General features: G+C 45.5%; 1 protein-coding gene across 2 annotated transcripts in view; it reads left to right on the top strand.

The window, feature by feature from the left end:
- Positions 1–19933, top strand: part of man2a1 (mannosidase, alpha, class 2A, member 1) — a 245702-nt gene that overhangs the window by 95766 nt on the left and 130003 nt on the right. For both annotated transcript variants that reach the window (XM_038805125.1, XM_038805126.1), the window contains exons 6-7: positions 2585–2758; positions 10900–11086. In XM_038805125.1, coding sequence (XP_038661053.1) covers positions 2585–2758; positions 10900–11086 — 361 coding nt within the window. The remainder of the gene's footprint in view (positions 1–2584; positions 2759–10899; positions 11087–19933) is intronic.

Here is a 19933-nt window from a genome sequence, read left to right as displayed (position 1 = left end):
TAAGACGTTTCACAGATGTTTCTTGCATCTTTCCTGCTTTTTATAAATTGGTCATTGGTCTGTGTTTTTGTAGATATGATCCATGTCGCAGCTGGACTTCTGAAGCAGCAATCAATTCACAATCTTTTTAGTTGTAAAATGATCATCTTAATTTGTGTGCTAAAAGATCTTTTATTTTTTTTTAAATTAGAAATGTTGCTTTTGTTGCATAATGTATTTTAAGGTATAAAAAGACCTCATTTATAATTGAGAATGAGCTGGAAGAACTTTTAAGTCTGCAGCAACCCTCTTTCCCTTGCGCACTGACATTTCCTGTACCCAAGCCCTAAACACATATTTCTCTATTTTCTCTGCTGCCTTCCTCAAGCCCTCTTAGAACAAATATTGTCTATGAGACCTCTTCTTGTGCTCTTGATCCTATTCTACTAAACTACTGACCTCCCTGGCCTCCTGCTTACATTGTAAAGGGTTTCTTCTCCTCGAGCACTGTCTTGCTGCCATCACCCTCCTCCTCAAGAAAACCCACACCCCTGACACCTTTGTCCTTGAAATCCTGGAAATTTGCGACACATGTGGTCCCCAAGATACATGAAATTACCTGAAGTTCCCACATAACGCAGGAATTCCAAGCAATAGGTCCCAGCTGCCCATCCATGATTTTTTTCCCTCTTTTAAAATCCACTTAACTAGAAGCCACAGTTAACGAATGCCACTAGACCTGTTTTGCACTTGTATTATTATTTTTTTTATTGTGATAATTAGCCTGGTTTAATTTGTTGACTTCCCAACCCTTAGTATAAATGAATGCCCAAGTTTAACGAGCGAAAAATATAAATACATATCCACCAATCACTTGATTTCCCGTGATGTCACACTTCAATTTGTTTCTTCTTTTTTGAACTTGTTTAGTCTATTCTCGACCTTCACACTTTGTATTGCTCCACCAATCTCACTCACCTCAATTTTTATTGAGTGCAGCACGGTAGCATAGTGGTTAGCATCAATGCTTCACAGCTCCAGGGTCCCAGGTTCGGTTCCCGGCTGGGTCACTGTCTGTGCGGAGTCTGCACGTCCTCCCCGTGTGTGCGTGGGTTTCCTCCGGGTGCTCCGGTTTCCTCCCACAGTCCAAAGATGTGCGGGTTAGGTGGATTGGTCATGCTAAATTGCCCGTAGTGTCCTAAAAAGTAAGGTTAAGGGGGAGTTGTTGGGTTACGGGTATAGGGTGGATACGTGAGTTTGAGTAGGGTGATCATTGCTCGGCACAACATCGAGGGCCGAAGGGCCTGTTCTGTGCTGTACTGTTCTAAATTCTAAACCTCTCTCTTTTCCTGGTGGTCTCAGGCTCTGCCTCCCGATCCTTAGCTCCCTGCTGATCTCACTCAGTTCTCCACCTCACTGTATCTAGAACTTGCTCATTCATTTCAAGAGGAAATGGGCACATTAAGAAGGGAGCCCATTCTTCTGTAACAGTATTGCATCAGGAGGGTCAGTTTTCTGGATGAAATGATCTGAAATGCCTTCATCAGGATACAAGCCTGCCTTGTGATCTTAAGCGACACATCCATGTTTATATGTTTATACGCAGTGTAAATAGTTATGCATAAGAGCTACTAGTCAAAAAGTAAACACTTATTGTGTGTTCTACAGAATAGTTTGCAGAGTAAGCTAATGGCCAATTGATAAGGTGTCCAATAAAGTAGAACAGTTTCACTCTGTTGACTTCTTGTTGTTCAGTCCTAAACTGACAACTTGGAAACAACAAACATTTGGAAAGAGGAAACTGAAACTGTATTAATCTGTAACAGAGAGAGCTGGCTGATATGGATATCGTGTGCCAAAAGCAATAGAAACACACTAGAATGACTAGAAATATGAGACGTGGCTTTCATAGGATGATTGAATCATACTTTGTTGGTAGTTTGAAGTGGTAATTGAAAACAATGAGCGGGATTTTTTGGCCTTTCCCACTGACTGGATCTTCCAATCCCGCTGAAGTCGACCCTGCCACTGGTTCCCCAGCCACGGTATGGGTGAGCCGTGCAAATTGCTATTGACTTCATTGGGACTGGAAGACAGTGGCCAATGGTGAGCTGCCTCCACCATGGGAAAACCTGCTGTGCGGGCGGTTGCAAAGTTCTGGCCAATGTTTTCAGTGCGCTGAGTATTTTTATTGGAGGAAATTTCAGCTCATCCAGTAGTGGATGTCGAATAAGCCTTTTGATAATTTTACAACAGTGGAGGATCACATTATAACTTAGGCTTGGTAGTTATTTTAAGAAATGTTTCAGTTAATTTATAGTGATACCCCACTTTAAGGGAATAGTCCATTAATCCTTACTATGCTATATATAAAAGGTCGTTCTCTACATGTTTTAAATGTTGTTCATTCCCAAATCTAAGCATGTGTTTACAAACTTTGAAATAAAAACAAATGTACTTAACCAACACTGTACTTTGTATAACTGAGCTGTGAAATTTGTTTCTGAAAGAACATTGAAATATATTTTTGTCCTTCTGTCATTTCCCTCTCCCTTGGAATGCCAGTTTAATAACTTATATAATGTATTTTTGTTCACTATGACAGGAATAAAACCTAGATCAGGGTGGGCGATTGATCCATTTGGACACACACCAACAATGGCATACCTGTTAAAACAAACTGGTATTTCAAATATGCTCATTCAAAGAGTACACTATTCTGTGAAGAAATACTTGGCCAAACAAAGGAACTTGGAATTCTTTTGGCGACAGAATTGGGGTATGTGAATTTGGTATATTGTATTCGCTACAGTTCTTAAATTTCTAATGCAATAAGTATTAAGTACAATTTTAAACCTGCCAATACCAATGTTAATTTAAACACCAGTTAAAAAGTATCTTGCATGGTTGCACACCAGCCTTCAGTGTAGTAAATTTTCTATTATTTTCATGATTTCTATGACATCATTATCTATGTTGGTTAGAGGACTAAATGTAAATAAATGCAAATAAACTTGAGTATCGCTGAAAAAGAGACATGTTGTTGAAGCGTTTTGTCTTGCACACATCAGGATAGATGCTTGAATGCCAAATTTCAAACTCATGCCGTATAAATTGATGTTCCCTTTGAAATTTGCCATGTTGATGGTGCTGGAGGAGGGACTGAGGTGTGAGGTGCTGCAGAGGTTGAATGCTTCAACATAGTATGCAAGGCTGGAGTTGGTACAATCAAAGGTACAATGCAGGGCGCATTTGACTAAGTCAAGGATGAGCCAGCGGTTTAGGGGGTAGAGGTTACTTGCGAATAGTATGGGAAAGGCCCAGCTAATCAAGTGCACATGTTGTGGTCCTGCCTGAAGTTGTAGGAAATTTGGAAGTCGTTTTTCAGCACCAGTTCGGTGAGCCTGCATGTGGATTTGGAGCCGGGTCCCCTGAGGGCCACATTCGGAGTGTCGGACCTGCCCATATTACAGATGGGAGCGGGGCAGATGTTTTGGCCATTGACTTATTGATTGCTCGCAGATGGGTTCTGTTGGGGTGGAGGTCAGCTCCTCCACCCTGTGCCTCAGCGTGGCTGGGGAATCTAATGGAGTTCTTACATCTTGAAAAGGTGTAATTCGCCCTAAGGGAAGCAAATGAGGGGCTCCACAGGAGATGGGGTTTATTTATTTTGCATTTTGGAGAGCTAGTTACTGTCAACTGTTATTGGGGAGGGTGGAGGTTTGTTCAGGGTTTATTGTATTTGGGGTGAAATGTTTTGTTTTGTAAAACATTAAAATGCTAAAAATTTGAATAAAAATACTTCTTAAAAAAAAATTGGCATGCTTGCATCTGTGTTAAGTGCAAGATGGAAAACATGTACACCTCAATTAGGTTACCCCCTCAGCCTTATGTGTTCTAAGGAAAACAACCCTAGTCTGGCTAATCTTTCCTCAGAGCTGCATTTTTAAAGCTCTGGCAACATTCTTGTAAATCTCCTCTGTATTCTCTCCAGAGCAATTATGTCCTTTCTGTAATGTGACCAGAACATTACACAAAATTCCAGCTGTGGCTGAACCAACGTTTCACAGAGTTCCAACGTTTCACAGAGTTCCAACGTTACATTCCTGCCTTGTATTAAATACCTTGTCCAGTAAAGGAAAGCATTCCATATGTTTACTTTACTACCTTATTTACCTGTGGACATGCACTCCAAGGTCTCTCATTTCCTCAACCACTCTCAATATCTTCTTGTTTATTGAGTATTCCCTTGCTTTGTTTGGTCTCCACAAATGCATTACCTCACACTTTTCCGGATTGAATTTCATTTTCCACTTTCCGTCCACTCAACCAAACCATTGATATAATTCTGGAGTCGACAGCTATCCTCTTTACGATCAACTACATGGCCAATGTTTTGCAAATTTCCCGATCATACCTCCCACATTTAAGTCCAAATTATTAATATATACAACAAACAGAAAAGGCCCCAACACTGATTCCTGTGAAATGCCACTGGAATCTGCTTTGCAGTCTCAAAAACATCCATCGACCATTACCCTTTTTTTCCAATGAGCCGATTTTGGATCCAGCTTGCCAACCTTCCCTGTATCCCATGCGGCCTCACTTTTCTGACCAGTTGCCACGTAGGAACTTGTCAGATGCCTTACTAAAATCCATGCAGACATCATTCGTTGCACCATCATCATCAATCCTCATTGTTACTTCCTCAAGCTAGTAAGACACGATCTTGCCCTCACAAAACCATCCTGACGACCCCTGATCAATCCATGCCTTTCTAAGTGATGGTTTATCCTGTCTCTCAGAATTGATTCCAATGATTTGCCCACGATTGAAGTCAGACTGACCGACCTGTAACTTCCTGGCCTATCTCCCGCACTCTTTTTAAATAATGGTACAACTTTCACAGGCCTCCAGCCCTCTGGTACCTCATCTGTATCTAGTGAGGATTGGAAAATGATCCACTGAGCATCAATCTGCACATTGATGTTCAGTTTTTGTTCCACCAGGGCCACTCACCTCCTGACCTCATTGCAGCCTTGATCCAAACATGGATGAATGAGCAAAGTCAAGAGGTGAGGTGAGATGTGACTGCCCTTGACATCAAGGCATCATTTGACCGAGTGTGGCATCAGGAAAACTGAAGTCAATGGAAATCAGGGGGAAATCTCTCCAAAGGTGGAGTCATACCTATCACAATCGATAATGTTCATGGTAGTTAGAGATCAATCATCTCAGTGCCGGGACATTGCTGCAGGGATTCCTCAGGGTAGTGTCCTATGTGCAGCCTTCATCATAAGATCAGACCTACCATCATAACATCAGAAGTGGGGATGTTCGCTGATGACTGCACAATATCCAGCACCATTTGTGACTTCTTAGATACTGAAGTACTCTGTGTCCAATTGACTTGGACAATATTCTGACTGATAAGTGGCAAGTAATATGCAAGTCACAAAAGTGCCAAGTAATAATCCTCTCCTACAAGAGAAAATGTAACTATCTCCTCATGATATTCAGTGGCACTGTCATCACTGTATCCACCTTTATCAACATCCTGGGGGTTACCATTGACCAGAAACAGAACTGGACCAGCCATATTATTATGGTGTCTAAAAGAATAGGTGAGAGGCTAGGAATTCTGCAAGAAATAACTCATCTCTTACTCTCCAAAGATGTCCACCATCTACAAAGCTAAAGCCAGAAGCGTAATGTAATGCTCTCCAATTGCCTTAATGAGTGCAAGCTAACAATGTTCAAGAATTTTGGCACCATCAAGGACAAAGCAGCCCACTAGATTGACAACCCATATCCACCTTCAACATTCACTCCCTGCAGCACTGACAGATTATGTCAACAGTGTGTACCATCCACAAGATGCACTGCAGCAACTCACCAAAGATCCCTCGAAAGCACCTTCCAAACCCATAAGCTCTACCAAATTGAAGGGAAGATCATCAGATGCATGGAAACAATGCCACCTGCAAGTTCCCCCCCCCAAAAACCGCACACAATTGTGACTTGGAACTATGTTCCTTTACTGTCACTGGGTCAAAATCCTGAAACTTTCACCATAACAGCTTGTGGGTGTACCTAAACCACACAAAATGCAGCAGGTTTAGGAAGGGGCTCACCACCACCAATAAATGCTGGTGTGCCCCAGAGTTGCCCACACCCTGTGAAAGAAATGCTTCTCTCTGGAGTAGCCCCAGGATCTATCCTTGGCCACTTCCCCTTCCATGTCTATATGCTGTTCCTTGTAACAATATCTGAGAAATTTGTTAAGATTTCATATCACGGGCAGCACGGTGGCCTAGTGGTTAGCACAACCGCCTCACGGCACTGAGGTCCCAGGTTCGATCCCGGCTCTGGGTCACTGTCCGTGTGGAGTTTGCACATTCTCCCCGTGTCTGCGTGGGTTTCGCTCCCACAATCCAAAAAAATGTGCAGAGTAGGTGGATTGGCCACACTAAATTGCCCTTTAATTGGAAAAATAATTGGGTAATCTAAATTTATAAAAAAAAAAGATTTCATATCATAGAATCATTGAATAATATAACAGAGAAGGAGACGATTTGGCCCATCAAGCCTCTGATGGTTCTTTGAAAGAGCTAAAAATTACAGTTTATCTCTATTACAAAACAGAGCTCCTCTTTTGGCATGGTGCTGAGCTCTATTGAAACTGAGCTATACACCTTTGGTACCTTTCTTGATTGTTCCACTGCCTTTGAACAATTGGGCGGAATTCTCCCACAAACAGACTAGGGCTGTGTAAATGATAGGAGACCCTGCTCCCGGGATCTACCCAGCTTGCTACACCTCGTGATAACGCGATCTTGCAAGACGTGGCAGTGTGAAACCCGCGCGTTGTGGGCGAGATCACCTTTTGGCAAATCTGCATATTAGACAGCTCGTCTCACTCAGATATGTAGTTCCCTATTGTAGCCAAGGCGTCGGGATCTATTCCTTCTCCTTGAAGAAGTCAGGCGAGTGCCGTTCATGGCTGGTCTCCACAGACGGGGACCAGATGGAAAGGCCTTAGTGGGAGTGTTTGGAGGCCCCCAAGCGCTTGCCCTCTGGGCAGGATGGCACTTTGGCACTGCTAGTGCCAGCCTGGCACCCTGGCAGTGCCACCTGGGTGCCAACCTGGCACTGCCAAGGGGCCCAGGTGGCATTTTCTATGCGGCGATGATCGGGCTTGGGGGGGGGGGGGGGGGGGGGGGGGTGGTGCACTGCACGGTTGGGGGATGTGGGGAGCTGCACTGAGGAGATCTGGCGAGCAGAGCTCCTCAGTGCTGAAAACAGGGCTGAGTATGGCTTTGGGCCTGTGTTCCCCTTCGATCAGGCCCTAAGTATAATTTTAGGTTAGAAACCAATGCAAATCCCATCCGCTGTTCCAGTACAATTCCCATCGCAATTCTCCCACTCTTAGATTTTTTTTGGAGCCTGGTATGAAACCCGCCGAGAAAATGATGTGTCGGACTCAATGACGCCAGCAGGCCCGACCTCACAGAGATCGGGGCGCCCTTGATCTTAAAGTGAGAGTGCAGGCCTGCCCCATCCCCAAGATTCGCTGGCATCAGCCCCCCCCCTCTCAATCATCAGCACCAGCCCAGGTGAGAGACATCCCGCCATGGGGTTGCCAAATGCTTCCCCTTCTTGGGCTGAGCATATTTAAATGCCCATTTAAATATGCTCATCTGGTTCACAGCGAACGATGGCATAAACCAAATTGTGTCCGTTGCCATGTCACTTTGTGCGAACCCCATTTATGGGCTCCTCCACTATTCTCTGAGAATAGCGGGATGTGCGCCAAGTGCAACGCAGGTGGAGAATCATCCCCATTGTTCAACTTCCAGTTGTAATGTTCTGCTAAATCCTTACTCATACCTTTTTCACATCCAGGCTCAATTATTCTAATGATCTATTGGATAAATTGGGGAGACGGTGGCATAGTGGTATTATTGTCTGGATTATTGACGAATAGTCCAGAGACCCTGGGAACATGTGTTCAAATCCCACCAGGCAGATAGTGAAATTTGAATTCAATAAAAAAAATCTGGAATTAAAGGTCTAATGATGACCATGAAACTATCGTTGATTGTTGTAAAAACTCATCTGGTTCATTACTGTCCTTCAGGGAAGGAAATCTGCCGTCCTCACTCAGTTTGGACTACGTGTGATTCCAGACCCACCCAGTGATGCGGTTGACTCTTAACTGCCCCCATTGAAATGGCTCAGCAAATCACTCAGTTCAAGGACAATTACTGCTGGGCAGCCAATGCTATTTCAGGAGCGCCACCCACTTCCCAAGAACAAATTTTTCAAAATTTTTTTAAAAAATGAATTAAAAAAGGTTGATACAAAACTTTGCTATCTGTATCCTATCTCATATCAAATTTCACTCAGCTGTTGGATCTGTGTTTGGTGAACTATATTTAAAAGGACAAAGAAAATTGGTGGAGTGGGCAGATAGGTGGCAGATGAAATGTGAGATGGTGCATTTTGTTAGGAAGAACATAGAGAGACAATATGAAATAAAGGGTAAAATTCTAAACGGTATGCAGGAGCAGATAGACCTGGGTGCATATGTGCCTAGATCGGGGCGGCATGGTGGCACTGCTGCCTCACAGCGGCAGAGGCCCATGTTCAATTCTGGCCTTGGTGGCTGTCTGTGTGGAGTTTGCACTTTCTCCCTGTGTCTGCGTGAGTTTCCTCCGGGTGCTTCAGTTTCCTCCCACAGTACAAAGATGTGCAGGTTAGGTGGATTAGCCATGCTAAAAAGAAATTGCCCCTTAGTGTCTAAAGGGTTACATGGTGAGCGAGTGGGCCTTGATAGAGTGCTCTTGCAGAGGGTCAGTGCAGACTCGATGGGCTGAATCTATTGTAGCAATTCTATGATCATTGAAGGTTGTAAGACAGGGGGAAAGAGCAGTTAATAAAGTATATTCAGGGCATTATTGATAGGGGCATAAAATACAAGAGCAAGGAAGTTGTGTAGAATGTATACAAGATACAAGTTAGGCCTCAGCTGAAATATTGTGTACAATTCTGGGTACCACACTGCAGGAAGGATGTGAACACATTGGAAAGAATGCAGAAGAGGTTTACAAAAATGGTTCCAGGGACAAGAAACTTCAGTTATGAAGTCAGATTGGAGAGGTTGAGACTGTTCTCCTTGAAGAGAAGAAAACCGAGAAGAGATTTCATAGAGATATTCAAAATCATGAGCGGGTTGGACAGAGTAGATAGGGAGAAATTGCTTCCCCCTCGTAAAAGGATCAAGAATGAGAGGGCACAGATTTACAGTGATTTGCAAAAACAACAAATATGATGTGAGAAAAAAACGTTTTCATAAATCGAGTGGTTCGGGTCTGGAATGCACTGCCTGGATTTGTGGTGAAGACAGGTTCAATTGAGGTATTCAAGAGCGTATTAGATGCTTACTTGAATAGAAACAATATGCAGGGGTAGAAGGAAAAGGCACTCAGCCATAAGGCTCGTTTGGAGAGCAAGTGCAGACGCAGTGTGCCAAATGCACTCCATCTGCGCCGTAACAATTCTGTGACTCTGTGGTCCATAATGCCTACAACTTAGAACCCTCCCACCAGATTCTCCATCATCTCTCTTCCTTTATGCTGGGACGATCCTTTTAAACGGAGATGAGGAGGAATTTCTTCAGCCAGAGGGTGGTGAATCTGTGGAACTCTTTGCCACAGGAGGCTGTGGAGGCCAATTCATTGAGTGTCTTTAAGACAGAGATAGATAGGTTCTTGATTAATAAGGGGATCAGGGGTTATGGGGAGAAGGCAGGAGAATGGGGATGAGAAAATATCAGCTATGATTGAATGACGGAACAGACTCGATGGTCCAAGTGGCCTAAGTCTGCTCCTATGTTTTATGGTCCTATGCTATTTTCTAAAATGCACCTCTTTGGCCAAGAATTTACCTTTGAAAGTTTCCTTTGGTTCAGTAATACGAGCAATGAAATATTTTCATGTTTAAATTTTCTCTTTCCCAGTATCACAGTTTATGTGATTCACTTTAGTTAATTGGGATATTCCTCAATGCTAGAAGTTTAACATAGCTGCGAGATGTTGCTTAAAATTTAAGGCAGTGAGATATTAGCAGGAGCCAATGTACGTCAGAATGAAATATATGGTAACAGTTTGCTGTGGCAGAACATGTAATGGTGTCTGCTATTAATTTAAGCTTGTTGTTGCACATTAGCTTTTAATTTCTATTTTGCTTGGCAAATTGTTGAAAGTGCAAGCTAATCATGTCACATTGAGAGACTTGGGTGAACAAGCAAGCAACTGTATTTCCTTAACCAATCAGATTGAAGGATAGTGAAATGAACAGTATGAGAACTGATAAGGAAGTGTAAATTAGAATGGCTGAATTCAATATCAAAGCAGATACAGCTGAAGAAACAATGAGAAGAAAAGATTGATTTTAGAGAGGAAGCTAAAGTGGCAAAGGCCAAGTTCGAAAAACATTAAAATCTCCGACAGTTAAAACCTGAAGGATTGAGACTGCAAATGTATAAGGGAGGGTGAGTGGCAGTAATTAACACTTACTACATGTTAAAGGGATATTTAAAGGTTTCAGGACAGTGCAGTGCAACTTAGGCAGCGACTTTTCAATCTTTGAATTTAACTGTGCAACTGTCCCTTGAAGTCGCTGCATTGTTTGCTCTTAAATGACAATGTTTCATTGGTAGGAAAAATTTGGGCCGTAATATAAAAGAAAAGGTAAAAATGAAAAATGTTTCCCTGTTGGTATTACTGATACTGAAAAGTTTTGTAAACACACCTGTTATCACCTTTTTCGTCGTTATGAAAATCTTTACATATAGGCAGTCCACTTATTAATATATTACCTTTGAACACTCATACCCCGTTTTCATTTTAACTTCAGATCAGAATGGAAACACAGACATCTTTTGTCAAATGATGCCCTTCTATAGCTATGATGTTCCTCATACTTGTGGCCCAGATCCTAAAATCTGCTGTCAGTTTGACTTCAAGCGTCTTCCTGGAGGCAGAATTAGCTGTCCTTGGAGGATACCTCCAGTTGAAATACACGATGACAATGTTCAGGAAAGGTAACTTATTTAAAATCTTCTATCATCAAATTCAAGAATTATTTATTTGGCTTGGAGTTATGGGAAATAAATTTTTGCACAACACATAATTAAGAGGGGGCTAATGACATATTGGCTGTAATTCTACGATCCTTGGGATTTACTTTTCCCACCGGCAGTACAGCCCTGCCAGCGGGTTTACCAGCGGCGCTGGGTGGTTTCAATGGGAAATCTCATTGACAAGTGGGGGGAGGACAGAATCCCACCACAGGCGAACAGTACACCACCAAGAAACATGTGGCTCGGAAATCGGAGAATCCCGCCTATTGTTTCCTATTGTATCTGCTTCAGGAAAATTATTATACCCACCAAATATTGCAAGTGTGATCTCACCAGGGGCCTGGAGAAATCAAGGAGTAAAACTTATTCGAGATATTTTGATATCAAATCATATCGCTGCCTCGGGAAAGCAGGCAGCATAATCAAAGACCCCTCCCACCCGGCTTACTCACTCTTCCAACTTCTTCCATCGGGCAGGAGTTACAGAAGTCTGAGAATACACACTCCTAAATCACCCTCTTATGGACTGACCTCATTAACACTACACCCCTTTATGCTTCATCCGATGCCAGTGCTTATGTAGTTACATTGTGTACCTTGTGTTTCCCTATTATGTATTTTCTTTTATTTCCTTTTCTTTTCATTTACTTAATGATCTGTTGAGCTGCGCACAGAAAAATATGTTTCACTGTACCGCGGTACATGTGACAATAAACAAATCCAATCTAATCCAAATGGAATTATGATATTGGAACATCAACTATATAGGGCACCTCCTTCCTCTGTGTTGCAAAAACACCTATTTCCTTCTCCTAGCACGTTGGACAGGGAGGGGTCCCTCAATTTATTTTAATTGAACCATAGAATTTACAGTGCAGAAGGATGCCATTTGGCCCATTGGGTCTGCACTGGCCCTTGGAAAGAGCACCCTAACTAAGCCCACACCTCCACCCCATCCCTATAACCCAGCAATTCTGTCCAACCTTCTTTTTTGGACACTAAAGGCAATTTAGCATGGCCAATCCACCTAACCTGCACATCTTTGGACTGTGAGAGGAAACCAGAGCACCCGGAGGAAACCCACGCACACACTGGGGGAACGTGCAGACTTCGCACAGATAGTGACCCAAGTCGGAATCGAACCTGGGACCCTGGAGCTGTGAAGCAACTGTGCAAACCACTGCGCTACCATGCTACCCAAGTTGAGGCAGATATGAGTGACATTTAAGACTTACCTGGATAGGCACATGAACAGACGGGGTATAGAAGGATACAGGTGGTTGGTCTAGATAGGACATGTGATCGGCGCAGGCTTGGATGCCGAAGGGTTGTTTCTGTGCTGTACTGTTCTTTGTTCTTTTAAAGGAGGTTTACACTGCTATTAGTAATTTTCCAGTGCATTTTTAAAAATGAAAAGAACACTATATGATGTTAAGATACATTGTGCAAGATACAATCAAGTTCTCAGCATCATGATCTTGTGTACTGAGTTCAGGGCAGGATTCTCCAGGCCCCCGGCCGTGTTTTTTTCGGTGGCGCGCCGTTCACTGGCGGCGGGATTTTCTATTCCTGATTGTCAATGGGATTTCCCATTTAAACTACCCCACGATGCCAGGAAACCCACGGGCGGGGTGCTCTGCCAGTGGGAATAGAGAATCCAACAGTTGGAGAATTCCAGCCCCCTTTACTACTAATCTACCTGAGATGAACTTAATGGATCTATTAGGAGGCGTATGTGACTTGGCTCCTTCGTGCCATAACCAGCTGAATTATTGAACTGTATTGTCTTTCGAATACCCTTGATGACAGATGACTTTTCCGAATTATGGACAGCTGGGACTTTTGTCTACTTGAGTGTCTACAAAATAGTATTGCCAATCTTGATTACTGATGATGGCAAGTAATTTTCTAAAACTGTCAGTACAATTCCAGGAGTATATATTGATTCTATCTCTTTGAAACTGTTTTAGAACACAGTATAGGAGTATACAGGAAATATCGTTGTGTGACATAAGGTTATCCATTTTTCCCAAATGGTAGATATCACCTTGCAGCATTTTCTTATTATTATTGTAGAACTGACTGGCACCAACTTGGAAAACAAGGTAGGTCTCCACAGTGCCAGCGACCCGGGTTCAATTCCAGCCTTGGGTGACTGTCAATATGGAGTTTTCACTTTCTCCCCATGTCTGCATGGGTTTCCTCCAGGTGCTCCAGTTTCCTCCCACAGTCCGAAGAAGTGCAGGTTAGGTGAATTGCCCATGCTAAATTGCTCCTTAGTGTCCAAAGGTGTGTACACTAGTTGGGGATATAGGGTTATGGGGATAGGGTGGCGGAGTGGTCCGAGGTAGGGTACTCTTTCCGAGTATCGGCACAGACTCGATAGCCAAATGGCGTCTTTCTGAACTATAGCGTGGGTTTCCTCTGGATGTTCTGGTTTCCTCCCACAGTGCAAAGATGTGCAGGTTAGGTGGATTGGCCATGCTAAATTGCTACGAAGTAGGATTACAGGGATTGGACCAGGGATTGGGCCTGGGTGTGGGTTCTCTTTCGGAGGGTCAGTGCAGACTCGATGGGCCAAATGGCGACCTTCTGCACTGTAGGGATTCTACGACATCGGAATTCTATGATTCTAAGGCCCAGTATGATTCTCTGAATCTTTCCGGCTGGAACCCCGTGTGGACTGTCATTTACCCTCCCCTTTTTCCATGCGAGAGGAGGGACCAGAAATTGAATTCCTATCCTCGCTACGCTCTTTATATTGAGGATTAGCTTCCAAAGTAGCCAATCAAAGCTAGCACTTTGAATCAGAAACCTGCCACTTGACTGCACTCCCCAACCTTTCCCTCCTCAAGTCATTCTTGCATCACATGTGTGGTTGTCTCAGAAACATATGAATAACCTCACAAAATTAAGGATGAGCTGGCTGTTCTTGGGGATGAAACGTCTGTGAGTGGTGTGGGAGAGGCCCCGTGTACCATGTACATATGTTTTGGTCCTGCCTGAAGCTGGAACGGTTTTGGAGGATGGTTTTGGAGTACAATCTCAAGGGTCTTGAGTGTGGATGTGGAGCCTGGTCCCCTAGAAGACATATTTGGGGTGTTGGATTGGCCGGAGTTGCAGGCGGGAGCGGATGTCTTAGCCTTCGCCTCGCTGATGGCTCATAGGCGGGTCTTTTGAGGTGGAGGTCAGCTTCTCTACCCTCTGCCTCGGTGTGACGGGGGGACCTGCTGGAGTTTTTGACCCTGGAGAAGGTGAAATTCGAACTGAGGGAGGCAAAGGAGGGGTTTCTACAATTCTTGGGGTTTGTTCACCACGCACTTTGGCAGTTGGTTACTGTTGATTGTTGAGGGAAGGGATCGGGGAGGGGGGTTGGGGGTTTTCCTGTGTTTGGGTGGGATTGTTTTGTGTTGTTGGGGTTGTTTCTTTCTTTGTTTGGCGAAAATTGGGAAAATTGTCAAATAAAAATATTTTAAAAGTAAAGAAATATATCCTGGAGGAGGAGGGCAACCCCTCCCTGTGGCCATGAAGGTCACAGCAGCCTTCATCCTTTGTGCCACAGGAACATTCCAGGGCTCAATGGGAGACCTTTGTGGCATCTCGCAGTCACCCATCCACAAGTGCATCTGTGACATAATGGATGTTCTGTCCGCCTGGCTCTTGGACTACATAACTTCCAACCTGAACCACGCCCATCTGAACAAGAGGGCTGAGGGACTCGTTGCCTACACTGGTGTGCCACAGATGCAGGGGCAGTCGATGGCATTCATGTGGCTCTGGGCACTTTGTGCATCAGGGAGTCTAGAAGGGAGAATGAGGCCAGAAGGTTGTAAGAGCATAAGAACAAGGAGCAGGAGTAGGCCATCTGGCATCTCGAGCCTGCTCCGCCATTCAATTATATCATGGCTGATCTTTTGTGGACTCAGCTCCACTTTCCGGCCCAAACACCATAACCCTTAATCCCTTTATTCTTCAAAAAACTATCTATCTTTACCTTAAAAATATTTAATGAAGGAGCCTCAACTGCTTCACTGGGCATGGAATTCCATAGATTCACAACCCTTTGGGTGAAGAGGTTCCTCCTAAACTCAGTCCTAAATCAACTTCCCCTTATTTTGAGGCTATGCCCCCTAGTTCTGCTTTCACCTGTCAGTGGAAACAACCTGCCCGCATCTATCCTATCTATTCCCTTCATAATATTATATGTTTCTATAAGATCCCCCCTCATCCTTCTAAATTCCAACGAGTACAATCCCAGTCTACTCAACATCTCCTCGTAATCCAACCCCTTCAGCTCTGGGATTAACCTAGTGAATCTCCTCTGCACACCCTCCAGTGCCAGTACGTCTTTTCTCAAGTAAGGAGACCAAAACTGAACACAATACTCCAGGTGTGGCCTCACTAACACCTTATACAATTGCAGCATAACCTCCCTAGTCTTAAACTCCATCCCTCTAGCAATGGAGGACAAAATTCCATTTGCCTTCTTAATCACCTGTTGCACCTGTAAACCAACTTTCTGTGACTCATGCATGAGCACACCCAGGTCTCTCTGCACAGCAGCATGCTTTAATATTTTATCATTTAAATAATAATCCCGTTTGCTGTTATTCCTACCAAAATGGATAACCTCACATTTGTCAACATTGTCTTCCATCTGCCAGACCCTAGCCCATTCACTTAACCTATCCAAATCCCTCTGCAGACTTCCAGTATCCTCTGCACTTTTCGCTTTACCTCTCATCTTAGTGTCATCTGCAAACTTGGACACATTGCCCGTGGTCCCCTACTCCAAATCATCTATGTAAATTGTGAACAATTGTGGGCCCAACACGGATCCCTGAGGGACACCACTAGCTACTGATTGCCAACCAGAGAAACACCCATTAATCCCCACTCTTTGCTTTCTATTAATTAACCAATCCTCTATCCATGCTACTACTTTACTCTTAATGCCATGCATCTTTATCTCATGCAGCAACCTTTTGTGTGGCACCTTGTCAAAGGCTTTCTGGAAATCCAGATATACCACATCCATTGGCTCCCCGTTATCTACTGCACTGGTAACGTCCTCAAAAAATTCCACTAAATTAGTTAGGCACGACCTGCCCTTTATGAACCCATGCTGCATCTGCCCAATGGGACAATTTCTATCCAGATGCCTCGCTATTTCTTCCTTGATGATAGATTCCAGTATCTTCCCTACTACCGAAGTTAAGCTCACTGGCCTATAATTACCTGCTCTCTGCCTACCTCCTTTTTTAAACAGTGGTATCACATTTGCTAATTTCCAATCCACCGGGACCACCCCAGAGTCTAGTGAATTTTGGTAAATTATCACTAGTGCATTTGCAATTTCCCTAGCCATCTCTTTCAGCACTCTGGGATGCATTCCATCAGGGCCAGGAGACTTGTCTACCTTTAGCCCCATTAGCTTGCCCATAACTACCTCCTTAGTGATAACAATCCTCTCAAGGTCCTCACCTGTCATAGCCTCATTTCTATCAGTGACTGGGATGTTATTTGTGTCTTCCACTGTGAAGACCGACCCAAAAAACCTGTTCAATTGTGAATAATAAGTTTTTCTAAGGTGACATGTAGTTTAGTGACAATTTATTTTGACCCACAACTGTCAGTGCCTAACTTCACCTGTGCCCACTCTGTGGCCGGGATTCTCCCCTACCCGGCGGGGGGGGGGGGGGGGGGCGTGTGTTGGAGTGGCGTGAACCACTCCGGCGTCGGGCCACCCCAAAGATGCGGAGGTCTCTGCACGTTTAGGGGCCAAGCCCTCACATTGAGGGGCTCGGCCCACGCCGGAGTGGTTCCCGCTCCGCCGGCTGGCGTGAACGGCCTTTGGCGCCATGCCAGCCGGGGCCGAAAGGACTTCGCCGGCCAGCGTAAGCCCACGCATGCGCCGGAGCATCAGCGGCTGCTGACGTCATACCGCCGCATGCACAGGGGAGGAGATCTCTTCCGCCTCCGCCATGGTGAAGACCATGGCGAAGGCGGAAGAAAAATAGTGCCCCCACGGCACAGGCCCGACTGCCGATTGGTGAGCCCCGATCGCGGGCCAGGCAACCGTGGCAGCACCCCCCAGGGTCAGATCGCACCGCGCCCCCCCAGGGCCCTGGCGCCTGCCCGCGCCGCCAATCCCGCCGGTAAGGTAGGTGGTTTAATCCACACCAGCGGGAGTGGCTTGTCAGCAGCAGGACTTCGGCCCATTGAGGGCCGTAGAATCACCACGGGGGGCCCGCCGACCGGTGCGGCGCAATTCCCGCCCCCGCCGAATCTCGTGTGGCGGAGAATTCGGGACACGCGTGGGCGGGATTGACGCCGGCCCTGGGCGATTCTCCGACCCGGCGGAGGGTCGGAGAATCCCACCCTGTGTCTCCAAGACTTCTTCATCTGGTGAGCCTTCCCACAATGTCTGGGTATATTCCCAGGATGCACATCAGAAGTGGAGGTCGCCTGCTGCCTTCCATACCCTATTGCCTGAGATGGCCTAGGTGGACATCCTCTGGAGGGCCCGGGCTAAATCTCGAGTGGCACAGCTGTGTCACCCTGTTCTGCCCGCTGCCCCTGAGAGGCGATGATATCAGGAAGAGGGGGAAGGAGTTTTGCTGGTGATTTCTAGGGTCTCCTGGATGGAAATCCCCAGAATGTGCATCAGCGCTGCCTCCTCCCTCCAGGTATTCGTGTGCGCCTGGATAACCCCATGGGAGGGGCAACTGGAGTGAGCTCCAGAAGCCTCAACGTCATCTGGCTCTGCCAGTCCTGGAGGTCCACCAATGTCTGCACCATGTTATCAAACCCCTCAGCAATGGTCCTCTGTGTCTGCACTGTGGTCTCAAAGCCCTCAGCCATGCTCCTCAGGGACTGAGCCACACTTTGGAGTTCACCAGTCATGGCTCTGACATCATGCCCCAGACGTTCTGCTGCGGACGCCATCCTTTCAGTGTTGGCCTGGGTGCCACTCAATGCCAGCAACATCTCCAGCGACTGAAGATTTTTCAAGTCCTACATTCGGCCTCGCAGTCGCAGGAATGTCGTTGACAACCCCTTCAGTGATTTCCGGCTCTGCCTTTGCATCTCAAGCAGCTGAGGGTTGAACATGTCCAGAGGGACAGCACCTGGCTGGGATCCAGCAGATCTCCAACTGTCCGATCTCTGGGATGCTCCTGTCTCCACCTGATATGCATCAGAAACTGTGCGGTTCTCTCCAAATAATGAGCCAGAAGCCTTTCTGCTAAGTTAGCCCACCAAGGTGCTTGTCTCTGTTAATGGTGGTGCGAGGGATAGCCGTGAGGCGTCATCTGCATCTTCCTCGGAGATCTCTCTGAGGTGCTTTTGTGGATGGGCGGTGGGGCACTGCTGGTTGATGGGCTATGCTCTTTGTTTGATGTTCCTGCAAGGCAAGGGACATGGTTTAGTACATGGCCTGGTCTACGGTCTCAATAATAAATATCTCACTTGAGACTGGTCATCTGGGTGCTTCACTCTCTCACTCTGTGGTTCTGGGCTATCCTCTCCTGCAGGGACATGAAAGGGAGTGTTATGAGTTGGACGCCAAGCGGGTGAGATGTCGAGGACAACTGGCATATGTTGGCACTGTGCAGGGAGGGTTCTGATGAGGACTGGTGGGGCAGGTTTGAGGATGATGCTGGGAACCTGTGAGGTGCCGGGATGTGGGTTCAAAGAACAAAGATAACAAAGAACAGTACAGCACAGGAATAGGCCCTCCAAGCCTGTACCAGTCATGATACACCCTTGGCCAAAACCCTCAGCACTTCTTAGTGCTATATCCCTCTATACCCATCCTATCCATGTATTTGTTGAGATGCCTTTTGAACGCAGTTAATGTATCTGCTTCAACAATCTCCCCTGGCAGCGGGTTCCAGGCACTCACCACCCTCTGTGTAAAAAAAAAAAAAACCTGCCACGCACATCTCCTCTAAACTTTGCCCCACGGACTTTAAACCTATGCCCCCTAGTGACTGACCCTTCCACCCTGGGAAAGAATGCCTGCCCATCCACTCTATCCATGCCTCTCTTAATCTTGGTAAGAAGTCTTACAACACCAGGTTAAAGTCCAACAGGTTTGTTTCAAACACGAGCTTTCGGAGCACGGCTCCTTCTTCAGGTGAATCACCTGAAGAAGGAGCCGTGCTCCGAAAGCTCGTGTTTGAAACAAACCTGTTGGACTTTAACCTGGTGTTGTAAGACTTCTTACTGTACTCACCCCAGTCCAACGCCGGCATCTCCACATCATGTCTCTTAATCTTGTAGACCTCATTCAGGTTCTGTATGCATCTTGCCACCTCACCTCTGATCCTGTGTGACTTCACCTTTTGTACTAGTCTGCCATGAGGCGCCTTGTCAAAGGTTTTTTCTGAAGTCCATGTAAACAACATCCACCACTCTCCCCTCATCAATCATCTTTTTCACCTCTGCAAAAAACTCAATCAAGTTAGTGAGGCACGACCTCTCCTTCACAAAACCCATGCTGTCTATCGCTAATGAGTCTATTTGTTTCCAAATGGGTATAAAACCTGTACCTGAGAATTCTCTCCAATAATTTATCTACTACCGACGTGAGGCTCACCGACCTAGTTTCCTGGATTATCCCTGCTACCGTAAACTGATGACTGATCTCCCCTTGGTCGAATGCCAAGGGGAGACAAGGGGCAATTACCCCTGTAGATCGCAGTAGGTCATCCATTTTATTCTCGTCCTTTTGGTGAGGCTGCTGTCACTGGCCAGTGCTGCCAATGTATCCCAGGCGGGATTGCTGACTTTGCTGGAGGGCCT

Source organism: Scyliorhinus canicula, chromosome 8, assembly GCF_902713615.1.
Source record: "Scyliorhinus canicula chromosome 8, sScyCan1.1, whole genome shotgun sequence".
Taxonomy (NCBI): Eukaryota; Metazoa; Chordata; class Chondrichthyes; order Carcharhiniformes; family Scyliorhinidae; genus Scyliorhinus; species Scyliorhinus canicula.
The sequence above is the reverse complement of the archived record's forward strand: the minus strand, read 5'-3'. Positions and strand labels throughout refer to the sequence as shown.